At 59.4% G+C, this 27,018-nt stretch overlaps 3 protein-coding genes across 8 annotated transcripts in view; 1 reads left to right on the plus strand and 2 right to left on the minus strand.

The window, feature by feature from the left end:
- Nucleotides 1–1,834: 1,834 nt before the first annotated feature.
- GPR142 (G protein-coupled receptor 142) lies at nucleotides 1,835–9,006 on the minus strand. The gene is made up of 5 exons (XM_070478927.1): nucleotides 8,965–9,006; nucleotides 5,771–5,974; nucleotides 4,398–4,449; nucleotides 3,485–3,643; nucleotides 1,835–2,706 (listed from the first exon to the last, which is right to left on the minus strand). Exons 1-5 carry the CDS (start codon nucleotides 9,004–9,006, stop codon nucleotides 1,835–1,837), a joined length of 1,329 nt encoding a protein of 442 aa, XP_070335028.1.
- Nucleotides 9,007–9,613: 607 nt separating this feature from the next.
- On the plus strand, nucleotides 9,614–15,242 carry BTBD17 (BTB domain containing 17). The gene is made up of 3 exons (XM_020872750.2): nucleotides 9,614–9,766; nucleotides 11,946–12,222; nucleotides 13,671–15,242. Exons 1-3 carry the CDS (start codon nucleotides 9,682–9,684, stop codon nucleotides 14,743–14,745), a joined length of 1,437 nt encoding a protein of 478 aa, XP_020728409.2. The 5' UTR covers nucleotides 9,614–9,681; the 3' UTR covers nucleotides 14,746–15,242.
- Nucleotides 15,243–15,981: 739 nt separating this feature from the next.
- Nucleotides 15,982–27,018, minus strand: part of KIF19 (kinesin family member 19) — a 29,011-nt gene continuing 17,974 nt past the window's right edge. For 5 of the 6 annotated variants that reach the window (XM_070480029.1, XM_070480028.1, XM_070480026.1 and 2 more), the window contains 13 exons: nucleotides 25,724–25,870; nucleotides 24,013–24,135; nucleotides 22,162–22,327; nucleotides 21,363–21,537; nucleotides 21,043–21,241; nucleotides 19,688–19,958; nucleotides 19,483–19,604; nucleotides 18,888–19,024; nucleotides 18,540–18,645; nucleotides 18,286–18,373; nucleotides 17,237–17,631; nucleotides 16,876–17,083; nucleotides 15,982–16,622 (listed from right to left, as the gene is read on the minus strand). In XM_070480029.1, the coding sequence (XP_070336130.1) occupies nucleotides 16,492–16,622; nucleotides 16,876–17,083; nucleotides 17,237–17,631; nucleotides 18,286–18,373; nucleotides 18,540–18,645; nucleotides 18,888–19,024; nucleotides 19,483–19,604; nucleotides 19,688–19,958; nucleotides 21,043–21,241; nucleotides 21,363–21,537; nucleotides 22,162–22,327; nucleotides 24,013–24,135; nucleotides 25,724–25,870 (2,268 nt within the window). In that variant the 3' untranslated portion in view covers nucleotides 15,982–16,491. Of the gene's footprint in view, nucleotides 16,623–16,875; nucleotides 17,084–17,236; nucleotides 17,632–18,285; nucleotides 18,374–18,539; nucleotides 18,646–18,887; nucleotides 19,025–19,482; nucleotides 19,605–19,687; nucleotides 19,959–21,042; nucleotides 21,242–21,362; nucleotides 21,538–22,161; nucleotides 22,328–23,080; nucleotides 23,930–24,012; nucleotides 24,136–25,723; nucleotides 25,871–27,018 lie in introns of those variants that run through there. The other variant, XM_070480030.1, reaches the window with a different exon arrangement.

The raw sequence follows: 27,018 nt of genomic DNA on the forward strand, positions 1-27,018 counted from the left end.
CAGGTTCGACCCCTGGTCCGGAAACATCCCATATGCCGTGGAGCAACTAAGCCCGTAACCCACAACTACTGAACCTGTGCTAGAAACCGTACTCCACAACAAGAGAAGCCCCCGCAATGAGAAGCCCATGTATTGCAACTAGAGAGTAGCCCCCGCTCCCTGCGACTGGAGAAAAAACCCTGGCAGCAACAGCCAGAGACCCAGCACGCCAAAAATAAATAAATAAATAAGTAAGATTATGTTAAAAAAACCAAAACACTTCCCCTAAAAGCCATCAGGGGGTTGCAGCCTTCTGAGCATTAGCTGCCTGGACTCCTGTCTTGGCACCTGCAATAAATACCGCACTTTCCTTCACCACAACCCGGAGTCAGTGGATTGGCTATACTGCGCTGGGGAGAGTGGACCCGCGTTTGGTTCAGTAACGATGGGGGAATCCTCCATGCCCCTGACCGACTCAGGGCAGGCTGAGACTTTGCTGAGAGGTCCTCCGTCCTCTCTCTCAACTCTTGGGACCAGAGGTGTCTCAGAATTTTTCAGAATAGAGGAAGGTAATGTGTGGTTTAGATCTCCAGTCTAGCAGGGTGTAGGGCATCAGCCCAGAATTAAACCCGCTGAGTCTGAAATGCAGTCTGTGCAGCTCCCGGCACCAAGACACACCTGAACCCGCACCTGTTCTGGTCAGGTTTCGTCACTCGATGTGTTTGTGGCAAACTCAAACATGGTCTTGGTTTTCAGAGCTTTTTGGAATCTAGAACTGTGGATAAAGGATTGGGGACCTGTATTTTCTTCCTTAAGGGTGCAGCTGAAAGTGCCTTCCTGGACATTCCTGCTGTGGGGTGGGAAGTAGGGAGGGAAGGGAGAAGACCAAGTGCATTTATTTTGCACTGACTGTTTGCCCCGCGCGTATCTGCCTTCTTCACTTCTGTGATCCCACTAAGGGTTGGGTGCTGGTGAGGGCCCACCTGGACCTCCTGTTCAGGGGAAAGGTCAGTTCAGCCTGATCAAGAAGCAGAAAGCAGACTGCTAATGTGTTTACCCAATGCCTGGAGCAGGTGGGACGTCCGTCTGCTGTTTCTCCCAGCTGCCTTTTCAGGCTGGCACCACCGAAAGGAGAGAGTCTGGGATGGCCGGGCAGAGCCCCCCTGGGCCTCACGTCAGAGGAGCCATCTCCCTTCCTCCCCTTGGTGGAGAAAGCATCTTCTTCCCCAAGTGCAGAGGTCAGCAGCGTGGCGGGGGCCGCCTCTCCCCTCTCCTGGCCCCTGCGCTCAGAGGGCCTTTAGTTGCTTAGTCCTGTTCCTCGGCAACCATGAAGACTGCAGCCGCGGGCTGTTTGGGGCCCCTGAACCTGTTCTGGTTCCAGGGCAGGGAGTCAATCAAAATCAGTCCAGGACACTCAAGACACCAAGGTCTTTATGTTGCCCCAGAGCTGGAACATTGAGTCTGCTTAAGACCACTTTCCCAGACAGCTCTCTCCCATTGTTCAGCACCCCAACATGGTTCCCCCGGCCCAGGAAAGGCCTGGAATCCTGGGGACATCTTCCTCTCTCCCTGGCATTGCCAGCAGAAGCCAGAGAAGTAACTGACGCAGGGAATAGAGAGGTGGGCTCCAGGAAGGGGTGGGATAGAACAGCTCATATTCATCCATCCATCCGTCTATTCATTCATTCAACCCACCAGCATTAATTTGGCTTCCTGGGGAGCCACCCTGAAGCAAGAAATCTCTCTCCTCACCCCCAGGTGGCCATGGAGGGTGTTGATAAGTTTGTGGGCACAACCATAGAGACCCCAGTAATCCGAGCGTGAGCCATCCCGAGCTCCCTGCGTGGGCTCCTTTCTACAACTCTGCCCCCCTGGGGCGTCCCGGAGGCTTCAGCATCGGCTCTGCCACCATGCCCGTTGACTGTGACCCCAGGGTGCAGGGCAGGTGGGCGCCCCGGAAGATCTCTCGGACTGTGGCCCGGAAAGTCTTGCTGACGAAACAGTAGAGGCCGAAGTTGACGGCGGTGTTGAGCATGGCCACCATGTTGGCCACATCCAGGGCCAGGTGGACCCTCCAGTCGTGGTGGACGGGGGCCACGTACAGGTGGTAGAGCATGACGAAGGTGCGGGGCGCCCAGAGGAGGGCGAAGAGTGTGGTGACGCCCAGGAGGATGGCGGTGCTCTTGCCCACCTGGGGCCGCGGCCCGCTCCGTCCCCTCCGCTGCAGCCGGCGGACGATGGCCAGGTTGGCCACCAGGAAAACGCCACAGGGGATGAAATAGACAATGAGGCAGTGAGCCCACTTGAGCACCTCGTCCAGCGTGCTGGGCGGGTCCGCGTCCTTCCACACGTCCAGCCACCAGTAGAAGGGGATGCCAGTGAGCAGGGCAGCTCCAAGGACAGCGGCAACGGCCCGGTGGGCCCGGCCTGGGGACGAGGTGGCCCGGTGGCGCAGGGGGTGGCACAGGGCACTGTACCTGTCCACCGTGAGCAGGACGGCGATCCAGACCGAGGCGTGGTTGGCAGTGAACTCCAGGATGTTAGCTGTGCGTACCACGGCCTGGGGCACCTCGCGGGCCAGCACGGCTCCCTGCAGGAGGAAGCCCACGAACACGATGACCACCTGCGTGACGATGTCCGAGGCCGTAAGCGCCAGAAGGTAGTAGTAGGAGGGCTTCCGGGTCCTGGCGGCGAGGCGGGCCAGGGCCACTGTGGTCAGGAGATTGACTGATGGTCACCGAGGTCAGGGAGGGGAGAGGTCAGAGGTTAGAAGGGCTGCCTGGATTTCCTTTCTCATCATCCCTCCCCACCTGCTGCTTCTTGCTTCTCTTTTCCTCTTTCTGGAACCTTCTTAAAGCTCCCTTTATTGGGAAGGTTAACCAGATCAGCCTTGCCTTGTCCAGCCATGGCACCACAGGCCACTGCCTTACCAGACGACAGGCAGGGATGAGCCATTCTCTAATCCCACCCATCGTCTTCTGCATCCACACCACACCCCGGCTCTTGCTCTCTGAAGGCAGCGGATGGCGCAAGAAGCTTTCAGTGTGAGGCTCTGGGCCGTCCTGCATGAACTTATTCTAGGAGATGCCCATTTCTGGGGGAAGAAGGGGGCTGTCTGCTCTGGTGAAAACTTGGGTTTCGCTATTGAGCACGCCAAGCTTCTGTAGTGGCTCAGCGGTAAAGAATCTGCTTGCAATGCCGGAGATCCAGGAGTTCCGTGTTCGATCCCTTGGTCGGGAAGATCCCCTGGAGGAGGAAATGGCAACCCACTCGAGGATTCTTTCCCGGAAGATCTCATGGACAGAAGAGCTTGGTGGGCCACGAGCACCCTCACTTTTACTCCCCACTATGCTTGGCTCTGCAGTGATCCTGGGCACCCCCACAAGGCAAGGGGAAGGATCTACAACCCTGGGTCTCAGGGGTCAGCACAGAGGATTGGCACCCATCAAAGGAGGACCCCAATTTCTGGCCCAGCCCTGGACCCCAGACCCCACTCCCCACTCACCAGGCAGCCCCAGGCCCAGGAGGACGCTGTAGTAGATGACAGGGATGACCCCAGCCACACATGGGGACATCGCAGGGCTCTCGGGCCAACGGCCTGCAAACTCCTGGCTCAGCCCACTGCTGTTGGGTGTGGGCAGCAGGGTCACCCGTAGCTGGCCAGCTAGGAAGTGCGGAATGGCAGGTTAGAGCTGTTGGTCTCTTTCCAGCCTGGCCTGGACCGGCCCCACCCTGACCTTGGCCCTGAGGTCTTTACTCAGCCTGGCTCCGTGCAGAGCCCCTAGTCAGGTCCAGCCAGATGCAGTCCCGATGGCCACGCCCGCTCCACCCCAGCCCCCCTGCTCGGGGGGCCTTGGTCCCCTATCAATGGGAAGAAGTGCTCGGTGGCCTTTCTTGCCATCTTAGTGACCATTTCTGAATCACCGTGTTCCCAGGCAGCCTGAGTCAGACCGTCTGAACTGGGGCTTGAGCACTGTGTTCTTAAGGCATCCTGGGTGACGGGCCTGGACCCACGGTGACTCACGGCAGCCCCGCTGCTGTAGCAAACAGCTACCTCCTCTTCAAGGAGAGATGTGACCAAGTTCTCTCCTTTCTACTCCAAAGAGCATCTCTCCCTCTGTCTCCTAGTACCACTGGAGCTGGAAGGGCCCTGGTTTTCAGATGGGGAGACTGGGTCCAGAAGGCTCAGGTGTGACCTGCCTGCCATCACACACATCTAGCTGGTGGCTGGTCTGGGATGAGGACCACACACATGCTCTGGTCGCTCCCCACCTAGTCTACACTTTTGGATTTTAGGTTTCACCTTCCAGCTTTTGATTTTTTCCACTTCAAGCTCCCCGTTCCCATCCCACCTCCAGATTCCTTGCTGGCCTTGCCACCTCACTCTCCCTGCCCACCCCGGGTCTGAGGCGCCTCACCTGTCTCTCCTCCTGCCAGCTGCATGCTCCTGGGTCCCGGGTCACCGTGTGGCTTTTTCCGGGGGTGCCTTCAGCTCCCTCTTAGTTGTTTGCCATCGATTCTTCCAGCAGCACTGCGCCTGCGATCAGTACGTGCGAGGCAGCAGGTGGTGGGAGGAGGGAGGGGGAGGAGGGGGAGGAGGGGGAGGGTGGGGCTGGAGGCCCAGGAGGATGAGCCTGAACAGTGATACCGTCTGGAGCAAAGCAAGATTATGAGGGAGCCTGGGAAGGGAAGGGGCGAGGCTGGAGGCAGCACTGGCACTCTAGGTGGCCTGCCCCATGCTCCAAGGGCACGGGGAACCAGCCTGGGCTCAGTCTGGCTGTCAGAAACCCTGGGGGTGAGGGTTCTGAAGAAAGGCAGAAGGGTCCCAGGAGCTGACTCAGAGAGGAGTGGGGGGCAACCTGCGCTGGGGAGGGAGCACTGAGGCTGCCCGGGGCCGGACACGGATCTGGAGAGGAGCCCCTGGGCCAGGCTGAAAGGAATCAGTCGTGCAGTGACTGCGGGTGGTGGGCCGAGAAGGAGGCTACCCCTGGGTGGGGTGGGGGGCTGCTGGCCTGGAAGGATGGCAGGAAGCCATGCCCAGGGCTGGCCGGGAACCCCAGGAGGAGCCAAACCCAGTTGCCAGCAGCTCTGGGAAACCCAGACCCAGCGGCACCCCGCAAGCCCTTGTTTTCCTAGCCCTGGTGAAATGAACCATCCTTCAAGCAGTCACTAGCAAATAAACACCATCCGGCGTGGCTTGCAGTCTGGAGAGACTGGAATTTGAGCCTGGCCAGCTCTCCCATCCCACGTGGGGAAGACTCACTAGTGCAGCCTGTAGTGGGTGCCTAGGACACGTGCGGATTGAGTCTGGGGCGAGCTGAGGCCCAGCCTGGAATCGTCTCCCACGCTCCCCCTCTGGGAATGCTGAAGAGCCTGTCTCTGGGCTCCCTGAGTTAGACCTGAGCCCCTTGGACTGCAAGGAGATCAAGCCAGTCCATCCTAAAGAAATCAACCCCGAACATTCCCTGAAGGACTGATGCTGAAGCTCCAAAACTTCGGCCACCTGATGGGAAGAGCTGACTCGTTGGAAAAGACACTGATTCTGGGAAAGATTGAGGGCAAGAGGAGAAGGGGGATGACGGAGGATGAGATGGTTGGATGGCATCACTGACTCAATGGACATGAGTTTGAGCAAATTCTGGGAGATGGTGAAGAACAGGGAAGACTGGTGTGCTGCAGTCGGTGGGGTTGCAAAGAGTCGGACACAACTTAGTGACTGAACAACAGCAAAGTTAAATCCCACTCTGGGGCTGGAAGTACCAGGATGCCCACCCCAGCCTCACCTTCACACCCAGCCGCGGAACTCACAGAAGCCTTGCTGCTCCTGGTGGCCAGGTCCGGCACTGCATGCCTCCAAGAGCACTGGCTTTGGCCGGGTCCCGTGGGTGGCACAGTAGGCACTCAGGTCCCCAGGCAGAGTGTCCGGGACTCCAGCAACAGGGGGTGCAAGTGGCACAGATAAGTCCCCAGGCCACCCCCTCCCGGCACCAGGAGGCTGTGGGTGAGCAGGGGGCCACTTACAGCCAGGCGTGAGGGTCCCTGCCGACATCTGAGGACCCATCCCATCCGCGCGAGTCTCCCTCCCTGCAGCCCCGCAAGCTAACGTGGGACACCTCAATTTCACGTGAGAGGGGACCGAAGCTCAGAGAAGTCCAGCAAGTAGGCTAAGGTCACAGAGCATGTAAGTGGCGGCAGGTGGAATTTGAATTGGCCTTGTCCCTCCTCCAGAGCCGTTACTGGCCACTCCCTCCCCCTGGAAGAGCAGGCGCTCAGGTAGCGCAAGTCCCCCGTGAGCTCAGGCTTTACCGGGAGGGGAAGTGGGTCGGTAGATGCACCCCTCGGATGCACAAGGCCCTCCAGCTGGGGGTGGGTGGGCAGCATGATGCAGGGTGCTGAGGCTGGAAGGTGGGTGCCACCGCGGGACAGCCTGGCTTCAGGTGAAGCTTTCCATATCACGTCAGTTACTTTGAAGAGCGATTCTTTCCTGTTTATCACTGTTGTGCCTCTCCCCCCCAACCCCGAGTGGCCTGGAACCTAGACTCCTGATTCCTTGGTCCCCAGTCTAAGTGTTCCGGGGCACCCTAGCTCAGGAAGTGAGACATCACAGGTACAAGGGAGGCTGCAGCTGCGAGGAGGGCTGGGAGCCCACCCCTCCATCCTCCTGTGTCTGCTCACCCTTGCCGCAGATCCAGACACTCTGCATTCTGCCCCAAGCTTGCTCTACCACCACTAGCAATTCCTTGCCTCGAGTGTGGCTACTGAAATAGCTTCCCAGAAGAGACAGTATGGAGGCGTGGAAAGAAAAGCAGAAAAGTGACATCAGAATCCAGGCTTGGCCACTTCTGGGCCAGGAGACCTCAGACAAGCCCCTTGGGTCATGGATACTCTTGTCTCAGGTGGGAAGTTACACTGGTCTCTGGGAATTGTTCTAGCTCAGACTTGCTCTCGAGGAATTACAGAGCTTCCAGATGCACAGGGCAAGACAAAATGGATTGTCTCTGACCTTCCATCTGCAAGATTGGGCAGGGCGGACGCCCCGCTTCCTCTCTCCAGCTCCAAGACTCTCACGCACACCACACACACAAACACCTACAAGCACATGCATACACACTTACAGACTGAACATACATACAGACCGAACATACGTACAGACCGAACATACGTACATATGAGGGCACACACACATAGCACACACACACATGCACGCATACACTCCAGAAACCCTCAGACTAAGAAAATGAAAACAGAGAATGCATATTCCTGGAAAGCCAGGTTTTTCTGTTTGTTTTTAAAAATTTATTTGGCTGAACTGGATCTTAGTTGCAGCATGCAAGCTCTCTAGTTTCGACATGCGAACTCTCAGTTGCAGCATATGGGATCTAATTCCCTGACCAGGCTCTCTCCACTGGGAGCTTGGAGTCTCGGCCACTGGACCAGCAGGGCAGTCCCTGAAAAGTCAGTTTTTCAATCAGTAGAGGAGTTTCAGGGATGACAAGTTAGAGCCAGAAGAGGTGAGGCCTCTCAGAGATGGGGAATCAGAGGTGACCCTCTTGTCTCCTGGGTAACCTGGACCCTCCCCAGTTCCTGCACACTTGAAAGGCCATCTGTCTAAGTCTAGCGGGTGGAGCTTAGCTGGGGGTGTACATGACCATCGTCAAGATACTAAGAAGACGCAGGTGCCCTGGCTTCTACGTGGAGGGTGGGAGATTCCAGCGCAGTGGGTCACACTTCTGAGCCTCAAGGAGACTTTCTTACTGAAAGACCATTTTCTGACTAGTGGGTTCTCTCAGCATCATCTTTGTAAAAAATCATCAATAACATCCTATTGAACGGCACTGGCCCTGACCCCCCACCCCCCCACCCCCGCCTTCACACTGAGGCTCTGTCTTGTTGGATTGGGTCAGGGAGGTGGTGCCCCTGGGAAGGGCAGGCGCGCAGCCAGTGGGCAGAGGGTGGCGAATCTGGATGAAGGGAGCCGGGCGTGAAGGTCGGGACAGCCGGGAGGGGCTTCCGCTGGGCCGCACAGCTGTGCCTCTGCCAACCCGGACGAAGCAGGTGCCAGACCCAATTCCAGCTCTCTCTGTGGCTCCAGAGAGGGGTGGGGGGTGGAGCTGTTGGGTTTCTCTGTGCCAGCCTGGGGCAGAGATCAATGCATTGAGCCGGTCCCTGGGATTCAGAGAGCAAGGGCGGGCGGGCTCTGACCCAGCCCCAGTGAAGGACCCAGCCTCGGGAGAAACACTAAGCTGGATCTCCCCGGAGCACTGCCCACCCCCCCACCCCCCCCAACACCCACCACACACACACACCATTTCAGTTTATCAACTTGGAAGGACTCCCTCCAGTGAGGATCTGGGCCAGGCCCTTCCTGCTCCTGGAAAAGGTGAGGCCCCACCCGTGCCGCCCACCCACCCCCCTGGGCTCCAGACCCTACCCTCTTCTCACTATTCCTTTATCCTTAGAAGAGCTCTCCCCTACTAACCCAGCTGACACTGTCCCCTGGCTGTCTGCCTCAGTGTCTCCAACTGTCAGGGTGGATCCAGGCTCTGCTGTGTGTCTCCTTGCAGCTTTTATTATTATTATTATTTGACCGCACCAGGTCTCAGCCGCAGCAAGCCAGACCTTAGTTGCCTGATCAGAGATGGAACCCAGCCCCCCTGCCTTGGGAGCAATGAGTCTTAACCACTGGACCACCAGGGAAGCCCCCTCCTTGGAATTTTGAGATGGGAAAAATTACAGTAGGAAGTTGGACAGAAGCTGGTAAGAGAAAGCTTCCAAGGAGGTGAACCAAGAGACCTGAGACCACTTGAGAAGGTGAATTAGAGGAAGGTGCCAGGGCAGCTCCTGATCAGACAGCGGGTGGGATGCCTGTGGGGGACCAGCCTCAAGTGAGGCAGCCAGCCCAGTTCTGGGTGTGGGTGCTCCGGGGCAGGGGTGCAAAGGCTGGGGTGCAGCTGCTCTATGCCCAGCCCTGCCATCCTAGCTCACCTTGACCTGGCGGGGTGGGGGTGTGATGGCCATAGTCCCCATGTCCCTAAGGCCCACCACCCTCCTCAGAGCATGCCAGGAACATTCTTCAATGCACGACATCAAAGTGACATCAGCTACCCCACGGCCCCTACTTAGAGCCCTGTCCTCTTTTCTGGAGCGCTAGCCCACCCCAACTCGGGAGGGGGAGGGGCGGGGCCTGGGCTGCTGCCTCCTCCTGTTCCAGGCCCTTCCTTCACACTCCTTGGCTCACCATGGTGCTCCAGCCGGGATGCTGCCAAGTGTATTCTGTGCCAGGGCGGGGGGGGGGGGGGGGGTCAGGGGAGGGGGCTGGGGACCCTCCCGACTGGTGGCTGCCTCTGGTTCTGGAGCCCTTTGCCTGCCCTTTGGAGAGCCTTCGGCTTCCCAGGAGAGGAGTGACTAGCTATGCCGGGTGGTAAGAGATGTGGGGGAGGCCGCCGGATCTGGTCCCCTCAGGGGCCCGAGGGCAGCACAATAGCGCCTGGGGCGCCCGCTCTCCGGCTCAACTGGTTGCCTGGGTAACAGCTGGGGCCAGTTTCCACCAATCCAAGGCAGAGGCTGGGTTGGGGGAGGGAAGCCAGCCGGGAAAGGGGGCGGCCATCCCCTCGGGCTGGATCCTATATAAGAAGGAGGGATGTGTGCGGAGCGGTCTGGGCTCTGCTATTCCTCCCGTGGGCTTGGGGGCAGGATACAGAGATGCGCAGGCTGGGCTCTGCCAAGCCCAGGCCCTGGGCCTGCTTCTGGGCCATGCTGACCTTGGTGGGGATGGTCACTCGTGCAGGTGAGTGGGCAGTGGGCAGAGAGAAGGGGCAGGACCTTCGGGCTCCAACTGCCCATGGCCAGGAGGGGGCGGTGTCCAGCCGGCCGGGCTGGGCACAGAGTCGATTTGATCACGCAGCTCCTTGGAGGAGGGTAGCCAGCCTCCAAGGGCAGGAGGGCTGGGCAGGCGGGCGGGCGGGCAGGGGGCTTAACCACAGGAAGACCCTTCACTGTCCAGTGTCCCTGGCAGCTGGGCCCAGGCTGGGGAGAGTGGGAGCCATCAGCGTTCGGAGTCTTCACAGTGACAGCTTGGGGGATGGTGGGGCTGGAAAATAACCAGAGCTCCTTTCTCACCCTTTCTCACGCCCTCTGTCTCTCTCTTCCTCATACACAGAGGCTCTGCTTTCCTGAGAGCCTCCTCAAGAGTCCACGTGGACCCTGGGACTGTGTGTGTGTATGCGTGTGCACCCATACAGGCATGGGGGGGTGGAGGTATGGGGGTACCCCTTTGCTCCCCTCGACGCCTCAGTCTATGCTCCACTTGGGGAAGCTGCTGGCAGTGCTTTCTGTCACTCAGTTTTCCATCCGTGAGCACATGTCCCCGTCTGACCCTCACGGTGTCCCTGGAAACAGGAGAAGGGGGTCCGGTGTGGCTCGCCTGGAAGCAGGAGGATGCCAGTCCCAAGGCGCAGGTGCCCAAGAGTCCTGTCCAGGACCTGCTGGCTCTGTGCTTTCTCGGCTCCCCCAGGAGGCCAGTGTAGACCCCTGCCTCCCAGATCAGGATCCAGGAGGGCGGCTGGGCCTGGGCCCCCCACCCCCAAGCTGCAGCCCCCTCCCCTGCTCTGCCCCTCGCCTCCCACTCAGAACTTGGGCAGATCCTCTCGCCTTCCCAGCACCAAGCCCAGCCTCTCCCAGGGCCTCGGGCGGGCCCCTTATCACTTCCTCAGGGAGCCTGTCTCAGATTCCTGCACCTATAGGAGCCGACACCCCACTACCGTCACCTCCCTTACTGGTCACAGCCTAAAACCAGAGCGCTTATTTGTTGCTTATTTGTATTTATTGCCTAAGAAGCTACGTTGTGCTTTTATAAGTTTAAGGAGCTGGTTTGTTTTGTTCACTGTGCTGGTCTGAGCTCCCAGGGGAGCGTCTGGCTTATTGTAAGTGCTCAATAGATTATTTGCTGGGGAATGCACTGCTTTGCGGAGAAGGCAATGGCACCCCGCTCCAGTACTCTTGCCTGGCAAATCCCATGGACGGAGGAGCCTGGTAGGCTACAGTCTGTGGAGTCGCGAAGAGTTGGACACGACTGAGTGACTTCCCTTTCACTTTTCACTTTCATGCATTGGAGAAGGAAATGGCAACCCACTCCAGTGTTCTTGCCTGGAGAATCCCAGGGATGGGGGAGCCTGGTGGGCTGCAGTCTATGGGGTCGCACAGAGTCGGACACGACTGAAGCGACTTAGCAGCAGCAGCAGCACCGCTTTGGGCCAACGTTTCTCTTCCGAGGGGTAAGGTGGGCAGTTCTTCAGGAGGTAAGGGGGTGGGGACCAAGAGGTTCCTCAACCCTGGCCTAGGGGTCTGGCATCATGGAGGTCAGCTCTAGACATTAAAATTTTTTTATTTTTGGACGTGCTGGGTCTCTGTTGCTGTGCGGGCTTTTTTCTACTTGCCGCAAGCAGGGGCTTCTCTTCGTCGAGGTGCACGGGCTTCTCACTGCGGTGGCTTCTCTGGTTGCAGACCTCGGGCTCAGTAGTTTCAGCTCCCCAGCTCTGGAGCAGAGACTCAATAGTTGTGGACCACAGGCTTAGTTGCTCTGTGGCACATGGTGTCTTCCCAGGTCAGGGATCAAACCTGTGTCTCCTGCATGGGCAGGCAGGATTTTTACCACCAGGGAAGTCCAGCTCTGGACATTTTGTCCCATCCTGATTCATGACCTCTCCCTGCCGGGAATCCGCCCCCCCCCCCCCCCCGCCCCTTCCAAGAGCATCTTCTCTGGGTCTGCTCAGGGTCAGGTTCACGAATTTCCCCGTCCAGGATGTGCTCCTGTACACACACACGCATCCACGCACTTCAGGCACAAACAGGGGAGTACACAGCCTCCCCAGGCTTCCCCACATCCAACCACAGGCATCTCCAGCTGGTCTGTCTGCAACCCCAGAAGGCTGCCCTCTCAGGCTGCTCTGTGTTCCTTCCGGCTGCAGCCCAGAAAGCCGATGTCGGCGGGGAGTCAGCGGGCACCTCCATCAACCACTCCCAGATGCTGCTCCAGCGCCTGCAGGAACTGCTGCGGCAGGGGAATGCCAGCGATGTGGTGCTGCGGGTGCAGGCTGTGGGCACCGACGAGGTCCGAGTTTTCCACGCCCACCGCCTGCTGCTGGGACTGCACAGTGAGCAGTTCCGGGAGCTGCTGAGTAACCAGAGCGAGGTGGTGCTGCAGGAGCCCCGGGACTGTGCTGCCGTCTTCGACAAGTTTATCAGGTGGGGAAGGATGAGGGGACTATGTCATCCCTTTCCACGTCCCTGGCTTCTCCACTCACAGGGTGACAGAACCCTGGTTCTTAGCCCTGCCCCTTCCCTGGATGGCATTAGGATGACCACGCAACCACCTCCCTCTTCCCCCCTCCCACCAACTTCTTGCAAAATGCAGCATGACTCCCCTTCCTGAAAGCTCTGAGTGGTTTAAAGTTAGTTACCAAATACTCTCAAAGCTGTTTCCAAACCTGGCCTTGAGAGCTTTTAAAAACTATAGACTTCTGAACCCCACCCTGTATCCCGAGCTTTGTATCTAGGGCTGGGCCGAACTGTTGTTTCTTATTTTAATGTCTCTGTGTGGTTCTGCTGTCTGTCCAGGTTTTGAACCACAGGGCTAGGGGGCTGCTTCCTGCTAGCGTGCTGCACAGGGACACTGTCCACACTCTAGTCTGAGAAAGTGACCCTGCTTTAATAGCTTAGATAAGAGGCTGCAGAATATCGGTCATTTCTTCCAACTTCCAGGCAACAGGAAGAGGGATAGCACAGAAGGACAAAAGCATCTTTCCTCTACCCCCTAACTGGGAAGGACTGAAGGCAGGAGGAGAAGGGGACGACAGAGGATGAGATAGTTGAATGGCATCACTGACTCAATGGATAAGAGCTTGAACAAGCTCCAGGAGATGATGAAGGACAGGGAAGCCTGGCGTGCTGCAGTCTATGGGGTCGCAAAGAGCCAGACAGGACAGAGACACTGAACAACAATAACCTCTACCCTAGTCAGTTCTATTTAACCAGCCTTCCCCCAATCCCAGTCCGTGCCTTTGCAGATATCTCATTGGCTAGAATTTAGTCACACGACCACACTCACTATAAGGGATCCTGGGAAACATCTTTTGTTTCCAGAGGCAAACAGCGAAGTTAAATGGCTTGCCCACTCTCACAGCAAGTAACTGGCAGAACATGAATCCGAACCCACACTGTAAACCTGCAAAGATAGGAACTGCATCTTTCTTGTTCTAGCACAGAACTCAGACCCTTAGTGGGTGCCCAGTCAGCTAAGTCCTGTCGACTCTGCGACCCCATGGACTGTCGCCCACCAGGCTCATGTGTCCATGGGATTTCCCAGGCAAGAATACTGGAGGGGGTTGCCATTTCCTCCTCCGGGGGATCTTCCTGACCCAGGGACAGAACCTGCGTCTCCTGCATTGGCAGGAGGATGCTTCACCACCGAGCCACCTGTGCTCAATAAATGCATGCTTATTTCCACACCCCACAAGAAACCAGAAAGAAGAGGCGGTGAGGTAGGATGCGCGCGGGAAGGTCCTTCTGTTGGCTCCATTAGGGACGATGCTGCCTGCCCAAGGCCGGGTACCCTCGGGACACAGGAGGCGGCGCGGGGCAGGGTAACAGTGGGCCCGCCCTGACCGCGCTCCATCTCTGCACCTCTCCGGCAGGTACCTCTACTGCGGCGAGCTGACCGTGCTGCTGGCACAGGCCATCCCCCTGCACCAGCTGGCCACCAAGTACCGCGTGGCCTCCTTGCAGCGGGGCGTGGCCGACTACATGCGCGCGCACCTGGCGGGCGGCGCGGGCCCGGCGGTGGGCTGGTACCACTATGCGGTGAGCACTGGAGACGAGGCCCTGCGCCAGAGCTGCCTGCAGTTCCTGGCCTGGAACCTGTCGGCCGTGGCGGGGAGCGCCGAGTGGGGCGCCGTGAGCCCTGAGCTGCTGGCGCGGCTGCTGCCGCGCTCGGACCTCGTGCTGCAGGACGAGCTGGAGCTGTTCCAGGCGCTGGAGGCGTGGCTGGGCCGCGCGCGGCCGCCGCCGGCCGTGGCCGAGCGCGCGCTGCGCGCCATCCGCTACCCCATGATCCCTCCGGCGCAGCTGTTCCAGCTGCAGGCGCGCTCGGCTGCCCTGGCGCGCCACGGCCCGGCGGTGGCCGACCTGCTGCTGCAGGCCTACCAGTTCCACGCCGCCTCGCCGCTGCACTACGCCAAGTTCTTCGACGTCAACGGCAGCGCCTTCCTGCCCCGCAACTACCTCGCGCCCGCCTGGGGCGCCCCGTGGGTCATCAACAACCCGGCCCGCGACGACCGCAGTACCAGCTTCCAGACGCAGCTGGGTCCGAGCGGCCACGACTCGGGCCGCCGGGTCACCTGGAACGTGCTCTTCTCGCCGCGCTGGCTGCCGGTCAGCCTGCGGCCCGTCTACGCGGACGCCGCGGGCACCGCGCTGCCCCTCGCACGCCCCGAGGACGGCCGGCCGCGGCTGGTGGTCACACCGGCCAGCAGCGGCGGCGACGCGGCAGGCGTGAGCTTCCAGAAAACCGTGCTGGTGGGGGCGCGCCAACACGGCCGCCTTCTGGTCCGCCACGCCTACAGCTTCCACCAGAGCAGCGAGGAGGCCGGCGACTTCCTGGCGCACGCCGACCTGCAGCGGCGCAACTCCGAGTACCTGGTGGAGAATGCCCTGCATCTCCACCTCATCGTCAAGCCCGTCTATCACACCCTCATCCGGACCCCCAAGTAGCCAAGCGGGCCGGGGCAGGGAGCTCAGAATCCCTGACGCCTCCGGATCAGGAAAATAAAGGCCCAGTAGAGATGGCGCAGAGGGACTGGGAGTGGCATGACCAGTGGAGGTGTCTAACCCGGCCTGCTGGGTGACCAGGCGCTGGCGGCCTTAGAGTTGGGTGGAAGCCAGGCGATGGGTGGTAGACCAGATGCCTGATTTCAGGAGCTGCTTTCACATTGACTTGAAAGTGAGGTTCTTGGTATTGTGTGTATATATGCTCAGTTGCATTCCACTCTTTGCCATCTCATGGACTATAGCCCAGCAGGCTCCTCTGCCCATGGAATTTTTTAGGCAAGAATACTGGAGGGGGATGCCATTTCCTCCTGCAGGGGATCTTCCCAACCCAGGAATCAAACCCATGTCTCTTGCATCTCCTGCATTAGCAAGTGGATTCTTTATCACCAGCACCACATGGGAAGCCAATGCTCTTGGTGTAGAATAAACCAGTGCTCTGAGCAGCAAGGGGATGATTAAACCACACAGTTTTGGGGGTAAAAGCAGTCCAAGGAGGGCTCCACAGGTCAGGGACTCCCCATCATTCATTAGCTTTTCCCCAAGGGCCCCCATCCCCACAGGGGGCAGGGCAGGTAAAAGCACTGAGATGGTCAGGTGCACCTTGGGGGAGCTTCCTCACCTGAAACTGAGGGGCTCAGTTCAGCAGTTTCTGAGCCCTGACTTCCTGGGGTGGGAGGGGTAAGAACAAGCCTAAGTCTCTGACCTCTCCTGGGAGGGGCAGAGGTGTGTACTGGTGGGAGAGGACATGAATGGGCCTTAGAGCCCTGCCCTTCCTGGGGAGAGACCTCAGGGTCTGGAGGAAAACCACTTTCCCCCAGGAATTTGTTGACGGGTGCTCTACAAGCAGCCGGAAAGGAAGAGGGTGTGTTGGGAGGAGAGGACTTGGGTTGAATCTTCATCAGGGATGTGCTCAGTCGCTCAGTCGTGTCCGGCTCTTTGCGGCCCCATGGACTGCAGCCCGCCAGTCCTTTACCCATGGGATTCTTCAGGCAAGAATCCTGGAGTGGGTTGCCATTCATTCCTCCAGGGGGTCTTCCTGACCCAGGGATCGAATCCACATCTCTTGTATCTCCTGCATTGCAGGCAGGTTCTTTACCATGAGCACCACCCGGGAAGGGGAGCCAGTCTGTCAGGACCACCCCACCTTTCAGACAAGGTCTAGTTTCCGGAACAACCCACAAAACTCAAATGGGATTTTTATTGTTAAAAAAGAGTGGGGGGACGGGGGAAGGTGGAAGCGACTGCTAAGTAACAAAACTAGATTCCTTCCCACCCCCTAGCCACAGTAAGTGAAATGCCCATCGGGCCCTTCCCCAAGCATCCAGCTGGCCCTTGCCCCAGATGTGGGCCCAGGAGCCCTATCCCTCTAACAGTCCCTCCCTGCTTCGCCCCCGCCCCCCATTCCTCAGGCCAAGTCTGTTTGCAGATCTGAGAACAGAGTTTCGGCAACAGGAGTCTCTGGCCAAGGAGCGCTGCCATCCAGGCCACGCCTCCTGGGCTCAGCTCCCCTTCCCGGTGGCACTGAAGGCATGGAAGTGTGGGGGGCAGGCACCCCCACGACTCCTGGGCCCCAGGGGCCCCAGCCTTCCGAGATCCCGAACTTCTGATGCCAGGTCATCCCCATCCGCCCAGCCTCCGTCTCCCTGTCCTGCCATGCCCCATCAAGCCTCGGTGGGCAGGCAGGGCCCCTCAGTTGCGCCGCAAGTGTCCATCTTTGCTTTGGGTGCTTGTGCCATGGGGCAGGCGGGGCACCCGAGTAACCCGTCCGGGAACGTCCGCTGGGCTGGAGGGGGCAGCAACGGCGGAGAGGTCCTCAGGGCCTGCGGTGGGGAAGGGCCAGGAGCTGTGCTTTAAGGCGTGCCTCTCCATGCCCCTCTTGTCACCCACAGTGGCTCTGAACTCCCTCGGGGCACCACCCCAAGAAGCCAGTCCCATAACAGTCTTCAGGAACCCAGTTTCCAGCAAGGGGCAGCCACAGGGGCAGGGAGCTCAACCAGCCTCCTCCCTGGCCTGGCCAGGGCTCCCCTCTCCCCCTTGCTATTCCCCACCCCCGACACACTTGCTGGTACTCACCCGAGTTCTGGCAAGGAGGGAGTTTGACGTTGGCCATAGGCAGCGTGGCCTTTCCCTGGTGCCGGATGCTAGGGGTTAGGTGCCCAAGCACTGGCATCCTCTGGTCTGAGATGTTACTCTCCACGGGACGGGGCCCAGCGATGTGCGTCTTGGGGCGGGACAGCTGCGTTGGCTGGAGAGCCAGATGAGCTGGGAGCTGCGTGGGGATCTGATACAAGGAGATGTTAGGTTCACTTGGGGGACACGCCATGGAGGGTGGTGCAGAGCTAGGGGTACCCTGGGGCCTCTGGAGGAATCTAGCCTTCAGAACCCAGCAAGGAGGGGGCCCAGACACCCCCAGCTCCTGTCCCCCTAGGTTTACCCCTTGTCCCGTGACTTCAAAAGACTGGGACTTCCGCTTCCTCTTTGCCTCCAGAGACTCCTCTCGTTTCTTGCTTAGGCTTTTCTTCTGGCCTGGCAGCGCGGGACAGGGGCCATCGCCATGACGTTCGACTGCCTGGGATGGCGCCTCGCCCGTGCTGCTGGACAGGCTGTCCTCACTGGCAGCGTGCTGGAGGGTGGGGCTGGGCAGCCGCTTGCAGGCCAGCGGTCTGGGTGGCCGCACGTCATCAGTCTCGCCCAGCGAGTGCAGAGACAGGCTGCTGTGCTTCATGGTGGGTGCGAGCAGCTGGCGCCCCTCGGCCCCCACGGCCTGCGAGCGGCGCCGGGCAGCCTTCACGGAGATGCTCTTTGTGTCACTCACTATCTCCTTCCTCCCTGCGGTGGGACAGAGGGGCACCCAGCCCGGGATCAAGGCCACATTTTCCTCCCCCTCCTGCACCTCAAACACGGCTTCTCTGCCGCAGCTCACCCCGACTTGCTCGCTGTGTGAGAAACTTTGGGCAAGTTTCTTAGCTTTCTTTTCATCTGTGACGATGGTAAAACTAACCCCAGTGGGTTGTGAAGATTTTTTTTTGACCACGACACACGGCATGTGGGATCTTAGTTCCCTGATTGGGGATCTAACCTTCACCCGCTGCAGTGGAAGTGCTGAGTCTTAACCACTGGACTGCCAGGGAAGTCCCAGGTTTTGAGGATGGATTAGCTGAGATAATGGGGGTCGCCTATGGCCACAGGGTAGGGAGGATTCGGACTCTATTTGCTATTACAATTATTTCCAAGTGGGAAGCGGGGGGCGTGATCCCAAGTGCCATGTGTTCCCTATTCTGGTTTCCGATTGTGTCCCCTGCTCTGTCCACACAGAGCAAGTGGTTACTCTTCTCTGGGCACTGGTGCCTCTCTTTCTAGAATGATGCCTGGGTGTGTTCAGCAGCAGAGAGGGAAGGAAGGGGCTTCGGGCTGGGTGCTCTGAGCTGTTGAGATGATGCCAGGCTCAGGCTGATGGGGGATGGGGGGAGGCAGGGGACACACCTTTGCGGGACAAGGGGATCTCCGACACATTCTCGATGCTTTCAGGGGAGGAGTTGATCTGGCCGTTCAGACCAACCTGAGTGGCGACCTGTGAGATGAATGGGTTGGGAAGAGAAGCCATTGGACCCAGCAGGGGCCCTATGTCCTCAGAGGGCTGTTTTGGAAAAGTTGCATCCCAACCACTGGGTGTCCCCCCCGCCCCGTACTCCCACCACATCAGGGGAGCCCGGGGGCCCATGGGGCCCACTGCTCACCTCCTGTGTCACCAGGTTGCCGGCCGGGATAGGGGGTGGGGTGGGCACAGAGGAGCCCTTCGCTTGCCAAGCCCGGGAGCTGGCCTTGAACACGTGGTTGGCTTCACTGAGGTCAGCAGAGGAGGATGGGCAGCTGTTGACCAGGCTGGTACCACGGGGTCCCACCCCTACCCCTCCTGAGAACTGCTGCATTGTGGGAACGAGGACCCCAAAGTCCTGGCTCCAGACCTGTGCCCCCTCCCCTCTTTCCGTTCCTGCTCCAGTCTCCCTGGGAAGCCAGGTCTGGGATGGCATCTCTGAGACACAGCCTGGTGGCTCAGGGGGGCCAGAAGTGGTCCTCGGGCTCACCTCTCAGTGCTGAGCAGAGGGAGGAAGCTCTTGTGTTGGTGTGGGGACTCGGAGCTCGGCATCTTGACATTCTCTAGGTCAGACTCCTCCGGGGTCGGCACGGTTCCTGGTGGGCTAATCTTGGGCAAGGCGCTGTCCTGGGGAGGGGAAAGGAGGGAGAGGGGACTCGGAAGACTTGGTCTCAGACTGAGCAAACAGCCTGGGTGACAGGCACACAGTCTGGGGCTGTAATCTGGGCTGGCAGCCGCAGAAGACAGGGGGGCTTGTGTTCTGAGTCCCCAGGGGCCAGCTGTGGTCTGCTAGGCATTCCCAGTGGCACCGCCTGGTGGCCTGGTTCTCCTGGGAGGGCATCCGGGGTCCTTAGTGATATCTCAGATTGCCAGCCCTGATCCTCAGACCCTGGATGGGGCACGTGCCAGAGAACACCACGGGAGGGGAGCTTGGCAAGGCTTTGGGGCGGATAAGTAGGAGGAGGAGTCAGCTTTCCGGGGACCAGCTGGCCCGGTCCGAGGCCACCCCAGCTCCTGGCAGGCGCCGCCTTGGACATCAGCCCCGCCCTTGGCGCAAGTGCTCATGGTCCCGCCCGGGCGCCCACCTGCAAGGCCCGAGAGGCCAGGCGGTCCATCATGGTGGCGCGCTCCAGGTTGCCCTCCTCCTGCTCCCTTCGGTACACGTCATACAGCTCCTCCAGGTGCTGCGGGACGGCCAGGTTGCAGTCTGCGGTGGGGGAGTGGAAAGGCAGGGCTCAGCGCGCGCTCTCGGGCCCTCTGCGGGTCGGACACGCGGGGCGGGGGCCCTACCCTGGATGAGCTGCCGCTGGGCGCGGATGATCTCCTCGCAGAGGCTGCGGCGCTGCTCCAGGCGGCGCAGGGCCTCGCGGCGGTGGCGGAGCGCGCCGTCGCGGAGCAGGGCGTGCGACTGCATCTCGGCGTTCTCCAGCTCCAGCTCGTGCACGCGGCAGAGCAGGCCGAGCGCCTCGCGCTGCTCCTCCGAGTTGACGCGCCGCGGCAGCGTCTCCTCCAGGCGGCGGCCCCGCGCGCGCAGCTCTCGGCACCGCTGCTCCAGCGCCAGCTGGGGAGCCGAGCGGGCGGTCAGCACCAGGTGACCGGCGAGGGGCCGCCCGCGCCCGCCGCTGAGCGGGTCCTCACCCGTCCAAGCCCCCGGACGCTGGGCGCCAGGCTGAAGCCCCACTCCGAAGGCCCCCTTTTCGAAGCTGTGTCTCGAACTCCGCAAGCGGGGACTGCTCCTGACCCCTCTGTGCCTGCCTACTTGCAACCCATCCCTTGAACAAGCTCTGTACAATGAAGTCGCTCAGTCCTGTCCAACTCTTTGCGATCCCACGGACCGTAGACTGCCAGGCTCCTTCGTCCATGGGATTCCCAGGCAAGAATCCTGGAGTGGGTTGCCATTTCCTTCTCCAAGGGATCTTCCTGACCCAGGGACTGGACCTCAGTCTCCTGCGTTGGCAGGCAGACCCTTTACCGTCTGAGCCACCAGAGAATCCAGGGAAATGAGCTCCGTGGACCAGCTCAACCCCAGCCCATCTGATGCCCTCAGGACTCGTGGACCCTGAAGCCCCCTGGTATGGCTCTGCCCCAGAACAGAGAAGGGAGATCCGGAAAGTCCTAATTAGAATGTTGGCTACCAGTTTTCTGAGTCTTTAATATGTGAAAGGATTTATTTAATCTTCCCATCAACCCCACTAGGGCTGACCACTCCCATTTTAAAGATGAGTTCTTGCCTGGAGAATCCCCATGGACAGAGGAGCCTGGCAGGCTAGTCCATGGGGCTGCAAAGAGTCAGACCTGGCCAAGCAGCTGAGTACACACACAAGCGTTAGTCCCCCAGTTGTGTTCGACTCTGTGACCCGCCAGCCTCCTCCGTCCATGGGGATTCTCCAGGCAAGAATACTGGAGCGGGTTGCCATTTCCTACTCCAGGGGATCTTCCCAACCAAGGGATCGAACTGGCGTCTCCCACATTTCAGGCGGATTCTTTACCATCTGAGCCACCAGGCAAACCCGCAGATGAGAAAGACTCAAAGTCGCAGGGGATTTGTGGCCTGAGAGCCAAGGTTTCACTCCTCCAACAAACCTCCCCCAGCCCCTTCCTGCCAAGTCTCCAACCCCCTTGCCCAGTCCCCTAGCCCCAGGCACCTTCTGCTTTCGCAGCTTCTTCTGCTCGGTCATCAAGGCAGTGATGCTTTCGTGGGCGGACACCACCTCGGCGGGCTCCTCAATGTCTGGCTGGCCATCACCGGTGTCCAAGTCCTTCCCGGGGTCATCCTTAGTGAAGGACTCCTTCCGACGCTCCTCCCGCCACTTGAGTGCCCGGCGTGACTTCTCGTGCTTCCAGCTGCCGCAGCCCCAACCCCACAGGAGACGGGGGATTCAGGCCATGGGGATGGTGGGGGGCGGAGCACAAGGGGCGGCTCCAGCTCCCCTGCTGGCCCCCGGCCCAGGCCAGCGGTGCTTACCTGGCGATGGTGAGCAGATGGCGGGAGGTGTCCATCTGCAGCTCCATGCCGCGGTTCTCCAGCTCCAGCAGGCGTCTCCGCATGTCCATCTGCTCCTGGAAGGTGCTGATCAGCTGCTCACGAAGGTGTTCCATCGCAGCCTGTTCGCCCTGCCCACTATGCTGCTGCACCTCGGCTGCTGGTTGAATGGGAGGTGGGGGAGGTAGGCAGAGGAGGAACAGTCAGGCCAGGAAAGTCTGGGTCCGCCTGGGCCCTCCCCTCTCTCCCCGAAAGACTTCTGTGCAACCACCTCCTCCAGGAAGACCTCCTAGACTACCCCCCCCCCACTGTCTTCAGGCGGTGACCCAAAGGTGACTCCCAGCCTCCCTGTATGAACTGGGCTTCCGCCAGCCTTTAGAGCACCTTTCTGTCAAGTAGTAAAAGGCACCCCTTAGACACTTTACTGCCACGTGCTGGAAAATCATCAAAGCAAGTACAGAAAATCTGTAAGGGAACCGTATCCCTTCTGGTGATGCCAGGTTCAGCCTCACAGCCCTCACTGCAGTCCCCAGAGTGAAGCCCCCACACAGCGTAACGCCCAGACTCTCACTCTGATACCACCGCATCCTCGGGTCAGGTCTCTGAGGCAGAGCGCGCGATTCTGTTTGACAGCCGAAGGACGGAAGGCTTAAAGGCTACTCAGCCAGAAAGAGCCCAAATCCGGCTTTGCAGCCAGTGCTGTCTGACCGCAGAGCACCCTGAGGCAGCCTGGAGAGGCTTCAGGAGACGGGCTCTGGCTCACGGAGACACATGCACGCACCCTGGATGTGGCGGATGTCGCTCCGCCCCAGCTGGGCTCGGTCCGGGCTCCGCCCGCCCCGCTCCTCGATCTTGCCCTTGAGCCTCTGGATCTCGGCCCGGAGGTCAGCGATGATGTTCGTGTACTGGGCGATGTGGTAGGAGACGCTAAGCAGATTCTGCTTCACCTGGGGAGGGGCGGGGTACAGTCACCTGGAGGCCAGGGCCTGCCCTCGGGGATCCTCTCTTTCTCCTGGATGACAGTAATGACTTCCCGCCTCCGACCCTGTGCTTCGTCGCTCAGTCGTGTCCGACTCTCTGCGACCCCAGGGGGTGTAGCCCGCCAGGCTCCTGTGTCCACGGGAATTCTCCAGGCAAGAATACTGGAGTGGGTTGCTGTGCCCTCCCCCAGGGGATCTTCCCAATCCAGGGAATAAACCCAGGTCTCCCGCATTGCGGGCAGCTTCTTTACCACTTGAGCTACCCAGGAAGCCCTGCCTCTGACCCTACAACCTATCAAACGATATGCCTCCACCAGAGGCATACTCCTAAAATTGTGCACCCCACCCCCCACCCCCGGCCTCTGCGCCATTCAACCTTCGCTGGCTCCCTACTGCTGGAAGAATGCCCTGATTCCTTCATCTGGTGTTGAAGGCCCACTGCTCTCTCTAGAGTTTCATTTGGCTCACTGCTCCATCTTCATCGGAGGAACCATTCTCCTCCCCCCACCTCCGCCGCGGACACCACCTCCTCCCTGCCTCAGGAGCCTCTGTCCTTGCTGCTCCCTCCCTACTGGAATCTCCTCTTCATCCTTCAGATTCCCTCTCACCGTCTCTAAAGAGGTTGGTGGGATACCACTGGCCTCCCTGCTGTTGGCATGATTGCCTGCTATTGATAATATTCTGAACTGTCAATTCGCTCTTTTAAGGGTCTCTTCCCACCGTTAACTTCCTTAATGGAGAGAGCAGAGATAAAGCATCCAGCTGATGTTTCAGGAGCTGCAGGGTTAGAATATTCGTTAGGTTCTTACACTCTTTACACAGGTGGGCCCAGATGACCTCATAGAGAGCCAGGATTCTAAGACACTGACCAGAAAAGGTAAGGAAACCTTGGAAACCAGGAGGACCCAGTGTTGGTCTCAGCACCATTCCTGCCCAACCGGGAAGCCACTTAGCTCCCTTCAGCCTCACTTTCCTCAACTGTAAAATGAGGACAGAAATAGTGCCTGCCTCGTCGGAGGACCACATGAGATGAACTGATAAAGGGCCCAGTAAAAGTGCCCAGTGACAGTCACCACTACTGTAACTGTTGGGGTTAGGGCCTTTGGAGGCGTAAACGTCTGAATGAGCGTCTTTTAAGATGAAAACAGGAAGCTGGAAGGGGATGGTGGGGCTGGGGGCACAGACCTTGGGGATGAGCACAGACTTTGAACAAGAGGAGGACAGGGACTTCCCTGGTGGTCTAATGGTTAAGAGTCTGCCTGCCAATGCAGGGCACATGGGTTTGGTGTCTGGTCTGGGAAGATCTCACATGCCACGGGGCCACTAAGCCCGTAAGCCACCCTTACAGTGCCCACACGCCCCAGAGCCCGTATCGCACAACAAGAGAATCCACCACAGTCACCACAACCAGAGAAAGCCCGCACAGGACAACAGTGACTAACCATGGCCAAATAAATAAGTTAGAAAAGAGAAGGGGACCCCCAGAAGCTGAGGTCTTCCTGGCAAGTAACGGGGCCAGAGCAGTGGTGGCTCGGTCCAGCGTGTGTGTTCGGGGGAGGCTGGGGGGTGGCAGGACCTGGAATCAGTCCAGGGGGCTTGAGTCTTGGCTCAGAAAGGCGAGTCCGGGGGGCACAGAGCAGGGGCCCCCTCACCCGGGTCTTGATGTTCTTGGCCCGGCCGGCATAGGTCAGGGTGTTCCGGGACTCCTCAAAGGCGCTGCTCGCTGGGCTGATGTGGGCGATCATCACCGTGCGGCTGTTTCCCCCTAGGGAGTCCTGGATGGGCGGGGGCGGGCGGCGGTCAGCAGGCGGCCGCCTCCCTGGACCCTGCTTCCGCTTGCGATGCCTCTCTCACACGTGCTGGTGCCTTGGACCCTCCCCGCCCTCTCCACCATCTCCCCACTTCTTCCCTCTCCCGGTTTCTTCTCCAAAGGTCATGTTTGAAAACTTCCAGCGTCTGAGTCAGGGTCTCCCAGCTCTCCCCCTCCCCCTCTTCACAGATGAGGATGAGCAAAGGCCGCCCCCTGGTTGGTTGGGACCAGAGCAGCAAGAGCTGTGGGGGGTCCTGGGCTTCTCCGCCATCTCCTCGGGCCTCCCAGGTCGCCCCCTGACGGCGGAAGGCGCCATTGTCTTGGCTGGAGCGAGGCTGGTGATGGAGTGAACTGGGCCTGTGACCACCGCCTCCCTTGCCCTGGGCTTGCCCTGCTCTCTCCAACGGAGAGAGGGGCTACAGTGGCCTGGGGGCAAAGCCCTCGGGTGCGGCAGTGACCCACCCCTTCGCCTCTCTAACCCTCAGCTCCCTCGGGCTGCTAGGTGGCAGGAGCCGGCTCTCGTACCCCCAGCCTGTGGGTGCAGGATGCTGGCGGGCTGATGCCCAGCGTTAGGTCACCTGCAGCTCTGCCATCAGCCAGCCAGACCTCTGCTGGGGCCCTGCGTCCAGCCCGTTACTAGCGTGAGCCCTTGGGGAAGTTACTTAGCTTCTCAGTGCCTCGGTTTCCTCGTCTGCAAATGGAAATAATGACCCCCTAAACTCAGACACGCTGACCCGATGAAAGGAACTGCAGAGAATGCCCTGGCCGTCCAGCGGTTACGACTCCATGCTTTCACTGCTGAGGGCCCAGGGTTCAATCCCTGGTTGGGAAATTAACTTAAGATCCCGCAAGTCATGCAGAATGGCTCCCTCCTCTCCAAAAAGGAACTGGGTGTGGCGGGGTGACGCACTGCATTCAGAGCCCAGCCAGAAGTGCGAACCCCCTCCCCAGCCTCTCGGCAACAGCAGCCTCTGGGAGCCACGAGACAGTCCACCTGAACCCCCAAATGCAGATGACTCCCAGTTCCCTCAGACCCACAGCCTTGGGGCTGGTGAGGAGGGGGCGGTCAGATGCTCAGATGCAACCTCTTTTCCTCCCTGCTGTTCACAAACGGAGGCCTGAGAGTGCATGCTCAGTTGCTTCAGCCATGTCTGACTCTTCTCGACCCCGCGGACTGGCTCCCCTGTCCATGGGATTCGCCAGGCAAGACTACTGTGGTGGGTTGCCACGCCCTCCTCCAGGGGACCTTCCCAACCCAGAAATCAAACCCACGTCTCCTGCATCTCCTGCATTGCAGGCAGATTTCTTTAACCCACTGAGCCACCTGGGAAGCTCTAACATATAGGACACCCAGTTTAGATCTGAAATTTGGATAAATGAGTGAGCTTTATAAGTATGTCCCAAAGATGGCATGGGACATACATACTGATACCCAAACCGGATTTCTTTATCTGTTATTTATTCACATGCAGCTGGGCATCCTGTATTTTCCTCTGCGAAGCTGGCAGCCCCACCCCGGATGCCCAGGGCCTGGGCCTGGTGGCAGCTGGTACCTTCAGGAGGCGGGTGAGCTTGCTGTCACGATAGTTGATGTACTTGTTGGTGCCCTTGTCGCTCAGCGCATTGATGCAGTTGCCCAGGGCCAGCAGCGAGCGGTTGATGTGGGCCCCCTCTTTCATGCGCTGCCCACGGTTCTGTGTCTGAGGGGGTGAGCAGCAGGTGTGAATCCCCGCCCCAGGCCATCCTGGGTTGTAAACCCCTCCCCTTCCCCCAGGGCTCTGCAAGGAAGAGACACTGAGGACCTGGTCTGCCCTCTCTCCAGTGATCACAGAGGGCATTCCAGAAGGTCAGAGAATGAGAAGGTCTCTGGACAAGAGTGGGGCTTCCTAGGTGGGCGCTAGTGGTAAAGAACCTGCCTGGCAATGCAGGAGACACAGGAAATGCCAGTTCGATCCCTGGGTCTAGAAGATCCTCTGGAGGAGGGCAAGGCAACCCACTCCAGTACTCTTGCCTGGAGGGTCTCATGGACAGGGGAGCCTGGCGGGCTACACTCCGTGGGGTCACAGAGTTGGACACGACTGAAGCTACTGACCATGCACGCTGGACAAGAGCGGGGGCAGGAGGCTCCCGAGGATGCTGAGAGCCTGGCTCTTCGTCTCTCTGGGCACTGACCCGCTGGCACAGTTAAGGGCAGGGCCGAGGGCAAGATGGAGGGAGGTCTTGACTTCCCAGGCAGCTCAGCAGGGAGCTGGCACGGCCGTGGGCTCCCAGCTCTAGAGAGAGAGCCAGGCTCCAGAGGGGACAGACGGAAGTTTGTGTGTTTGCGGGGAAGGGTGTGTGAGTGTGTGTGAATTGTATGTGTACATGTGATAGCGTGTAATGTGTGTATAAGAAGGTGTGTGAGGAACCCCCTGGTGGTCCAGGGGCTAAGACTCCACGCTCCCAATGCAGGGGGCCTGCGTTCCATCCCTGGTCAGGGCACCAGGTCCCACATGCCACAGCTGAGAGTCTGAATGCTGCAACTAAAGATTCCATGTGCCACAACTAAGACCCAAAGCAGCCAACACGTAAATAATAAGTAAATATTAAAAAAAAAAAAAAAAGGAAGCCTGTGCGCTAGGAAACGCATGAAGGTGTGTGTGAATGGATGTGAGATTAGGACAGGGCCAAGTCCCAGGAGGCCCTGCCCACAGCTGCCCTCGGGAGATGTCTCTGCCCAGCCTGGTGAAGCTGGGACCGGTGGCTGCGGGGCACACCCTCTCCCTGCTGGCTGCTCCCCATCCCCTTCCTCCAGGAAGCCCTCAGGCCTTTAGGGAAAGAGAATGTTTCTCCTACTCCACCCTGTTAA

This window comes from Odocoileus virginianus, chromosome 17 (assembly GCF_023699985.2).
Source record: "Odocoileus virginianus isolate 20LAN1187 ecotype Illinois chromosome 17, Ovbor_1.2, whole genome shotgun sequence".
Lineage (NCBI taxonomy): Eukaryota > Metazoa > Chordata > Mammalia > Artiodactyla > Cervidae > Odocoileus > Odocoileus virginianus.

Excerpts from the sequence above, each read along its gene's own strand:
- GPR142 (XM_070478927.1), bottom strand. The coding sequence starts at position 9,006 with ATGGGGACTATGGCCATCACACCCCCACCCCGCCAGGTCAAG. Across the intron at positions 3,644-4,397 it reads GCTGGCAGGAGGAGAGACAG|CTGGCCAGCTACGGGTGACC; the intron begins GTGAGGCGCCTC and ends CGCACTTCCTAG. Across the intron at positions 2,707-3,484 it reads CCTGGGCCTGGGGCTGCCTG|TCAATCTCCTGACCACAGTG; the intron begins GTGAGTGGGGAG and ends GGTGACCATCAG.
- BTBD17 (XM_020872750.2), top strand. The coding sequence starts at position 9,682 with ATGCGCAGGCTGGGCTCTGCCAAGCCCAGGCCCTGGGCCTGCTTCTGG. Across the intron at positions 9,767-11,945 it reads GGGGATGGTCACTCGTGCAG|CCCAGAAAGCCGATGTCGGC; the intron begins GTGAGTGGGCAG and ends TTCCGGCTGCAG. Across the intron at positions 12,223-13,670 it reads GTCTTCGACAAGTTTATCAG|GTACCTCTACTGCGGCGAGC; the intron begins GTGGGGAAGGAT and ends CCTCTCCGGCAG.